The 3,983-nt window shown below is 43.3% G+C and overlaps 1 protein-coding gene across 1 annotated transcript in view; it reads left to right on the top strand.

The window, feature by feature from the left end:
• Positions 1 to 864: 864 nt before the first annotated feature.
• Positions 865 to 3,983, top strand: part of ZNF536 (zinc finger protein 536) — a 183,727-nt gene continuing 180,608 nt past the window's right edge. The window contains exon 1 of the mRNA XM_053987760.1: positions 865 to 3,034. Within this exon, the coding sequence (XP_053843735.1) occupies positions 865 to 3,034 (2,170 nt within the window). The remainder of the gene's footprint in view (positions 3,035 to 3,983) is intronic.

Below are 3,983 nucleotides of genomic sequence, written 5' to 3'. Positions count from 1 at the left end.
GATGAATTAAAAGACTTGGCAGAAGATAATTTATGTGCCTTTTGATGGGCTCACTTTCAAAATGACAAAATAACAATGTTTTGTAACAGAAGGGTTAAATCTTAATCTCAGAGGTTTACAAAGCTGCTAGTCGCAGTCTCCTTAAAATTTAATATACCTCGTTAATGCTTACTTGCAAACACTGAAGGATTTTTATGATTATAATCATGTGTTACAGCACCTAGTACTGTTTCTAAGCAGCATACTAATCAGCTTAATGAGATATTACTGCACTTTTTGTTGACTAAAGCAAAATCCCTTTTATTGTTCTAAAGCTTGTCCTTTATTTTTTCCCAAAACATTATCTTGTTTTATTGTATACCAGTAAATATCATACCATCGGTTTTTTGTCAAATCATAAAACTATCTTTCTCATTGTAGAATGTGTAATATATTGAATATGGTTAATGGAATTGAAAGTTACAAATGGATTTCTATTTTGGGTTTTTTTTTTTGCTGGCTTTTTAAATGAAAATGGGAGAGATGCATAAGATTTCTTTTTCTATAGATTTAGAAATGCAGACAGGTGCAGTTTCACAAGAAGGACAAGGGAGATGGTAAATGCCTTTGCCCCTTCTGTAATAGATTTTGAAATTGTCACACTTTTTAAAATAGTAATTAATAGTCCTTGGTACACAGAATGAGTACATGTATGATCAAAACTGTGTAGCACAGTTGGCACTTAATACACTTTTAATTGTTTTAACACTAATTCCTTTGCATTATTATGAGTAGGTAAAACTTAAAATGCAAATTGTACACCAGTGATTCAATGCTTGTAACTCTTTCACAGTCTGAATCTAAAATATCTTCTGATTTTCAGAGATGGAGGAAGCTAGTTTGTGCCTTGGTGTTTCTTCAGCTGTGCCAGAAGCTGATGCCCATCTCAACAGCACCATACTCAATGGGCAATATTCAATGAGTCAGAAGCTGCACCAGATCACTTCCCAGCTCAGCCATGCCTTCCCAGAGCTCCAGAACAGGCAGAATCCTGAGGAGAAGGCATCAGTGCCACTAGAAGACAAAAGTCACATGTCCATAGCAAACCAGCCCATCAGCAGCCAGATGGCCCTGCTGGCAAACCAGCTCAACAGAGAGGTTGATACCAGCTTGAACGGGCGTGTGGATCTGCAGCAGTTCCTAAATGGACAGAACCTAGGGATTATGTCTCAGATGAGTGACATCGAGGATGACGCCAGGAAAAACAGAAAGTACCCCTGTCCCCTCTGTGGGAAACGCTTTCGATTTAACAGCATCCTGTCCCTACACATGCGAACTCACACTGGAGAGAAACCATTCAAGTGTCCCTACTGTGACCACAGAGCAGCTCAGAAAGGCAACCTGAAGATACACCTGCGTACTCACAAGCTTGGAAACCTTGGCAAAGGTCGTGGAAGGGTGCGAGAAGAAAACAGACTTTTACATGAGCTGGAGGAGAGAGCAATTCTTCGGGACAAGCAGATGAAGAGCAGCCTCTTGCAGCCACGACCCGATGTGAAAGCACAGCAGCACGCCCAGCCGATGCCGCTCGCAAACTGTAACTTGTCTGTGCCACCTAATCACAACACACCTGATATTTCAAACCCTGTTCCCTCTCCAAAGCCAGTCAGTGTCCAGGAAGAAGTTGTTGCTCAGACAGCCGGGTTCAGGTGCACGTTTTGCAAAGGCAAGTTTAAGAAGCGAGAAGAGCTGGACAGGCACATAAGGATCCTACACAAGCCTTACAAGTGCACTCTGTGTGACTTTGCTGCCTCTCAGGAGGAGGAGCTGATCAGCCACGTGGAGAAGGCTCACATAACTGCAGAGTCAGCACAGGGCCAGGGCTCCAACGGGAATGGGGAGCAATCCACCAATGAGTTTCGTTGCGAGGTGTGTGGTCAAGTGTTTAGCCAAGCCTGGTTCCTAAAAGGCCACATGAGAAAGCACAAGGATTCCTTTGAACACTGCTGTCAGATCTGCGGGAGGCGATTCAAAGAGCCTTGGTTTCTTAAAAACCACATGAAAGTCCACCTGAATAAGTTATCTGTAAAGAACAAATCTCCTAATGATCCTGAAGTACCTGTCTCCATCAGCAGCATGTCCCAGGAAGCTCACGCAAACTTGTATTCGAGATACCTGTCATGTTTGCAGAGTGGTTTTCTTCCCCCTGACAAGGCAAGGTTGAGTGAACAAAATCAAATCTACAACAAAGGAGATATGCCCATGAAAGAGAAAGAAGTCTTGGGGAAGCTCCTTTCGCCCATTTCTGGCATTGGCCACAGTATTGCCGAAGGGGATAAACATTCTTTATTGGGCTGTCTCAATCTGGTGCCTCCTCTGAAATCCAGCTGTATAGAAAGGTTACAAGCTGCCGCCAAAGCAGCAGAGATGGATCCAGTAAACAGCTATCAGGCCTGGCAGCTCATGGCAAGGGGAATGGCCATGGAACATGGCTTTTTGTCTAAAGAGCAGCAGATACAGCGCAGCCACGAAGACACTTTGGCAAATGCTGGAGTTATGTTTGATAAGGAGAAGCGAGAGTATGTGTTAGTAGGAGCAGATGGCTCTAAGCAGAAAATGCCTGCTGATTTGGTTCACAGCACTAAAATGGGCAATCAGAGAGACTTGCCAAGCAAACTAGACCCTTTAGAAGGCAGTAGAGATTTTTTGTCACATGGTATGAACCAGGGACTCGATTACAACTTACAAAGTCATGGAAACATAAAAGAAAAGCCAACTGAATGCCCGGACTGCGGAAGGGTTTTTAGAACATACCACCAAGTGGTCGTTCACTCCAGGGTCCACAAAAGAGACAGGAAAGGCGAAGATGAAATAATTCAAGGTAGTCTCGATGAGCGGCGTGGGTCTGGAAGTGATCAAGAGTCTCAGTCTGTCAGCAGGTCGACAACGCCAGGGTCCTCTAACATTACTGAAGAAAGCGGAGTAGGTGGGGGTCTCTCGCAGACAGGGAGTGCTCAGGAGGACAGCCCTCATCCTTCCTCACCCTCCTCTTCAGGTATGATAACTTCTTCTTCCCTCTCTGCACTGAAAGCTTCATAGCTGTATTTGAAAGCACGGCAGTAAAGTAGTTTATGCATTCTCTTGTCAAGTGGTTTCCTACAGTCCACAGGGATGTGCTATTGTTTGCCAGAACATCTGTGTTTGGGTTCCTGCAATGCCTTCGAGGTTAATTCTCTGCTCACCCTTTTCCCCTCCAAGGGCAGGATGCCCAGCCTCTCAGCTGACACCTTCCCACCGTGCAGGGTCCGAGCAGCCACCAATGGCTGTGTCGCTTCCAGGGCCTCTGGCTCCAGGTTTTCACAGGTGGTTTTCTCCTCCTCTTCTATTCCTGGTGTCTCTCTTGCAGATCTTGCCCTGTCCTCCATGTAAAAGATGCCTTCTTTGAGCTGTGGTTAATAAACTGCATGTTGGCTCACCTCTCTGATTGCCCTCATTCTGACAGCCATGTCAGTTCCTTAGCTATGTCCTTGTACCTGGCCACCAGACTGATTAAAAAGAGATTCAGAAATATAAATTACTGACCTTTTGACAATCTTCTAACTTATGTGCAGATTTTAACTTGTATGAAGCTTTCTGCTTAATTCACACCCATTTTGAAAGTACAAGAAAAAACAGAAGTTGGACTGAAACATTTTAATTGTATTATATGTCATGTTAACTTGCTGCGTATAAAATAGCAAAGCAGAAAATATTTAATTGGAGATATCTATAAAATATTGAGCTTCCTGGTACAATTTTTAAAGTTACTAGCCTATGACTGCTGAAATAAAATCTCCAAGTAATAACAGGTAAGATTTCTGGCCTCATGTATCTTTCCAAAGTCACTTACTAATGGATAGTAAATTGAAAGTTATATCTTCAGCCCTTTATAAAGAAAGCACCTCACTAATACTGTAATCATTCTGCAAGCCTAACAACAGAGGAAATCATGCCATAACAAATAC

The sequence above is a fragment of the Vidua macroura genome, chromosome 11 (assembly GCF_024509145.1).
Source record: "Vidua macroura isolate BioBank_ID:100142 chromosome 11, ASM2450914v1, whole genome shotgun sequence".
NCBI lineage: Eukaryota > Metazoa > Chordata > Aves > Passeriformes > Viduidae > Vidua > Vidua macroura.
This window is presented reverse-complemented; position numbering and strand designations above follow the sequence as displayed.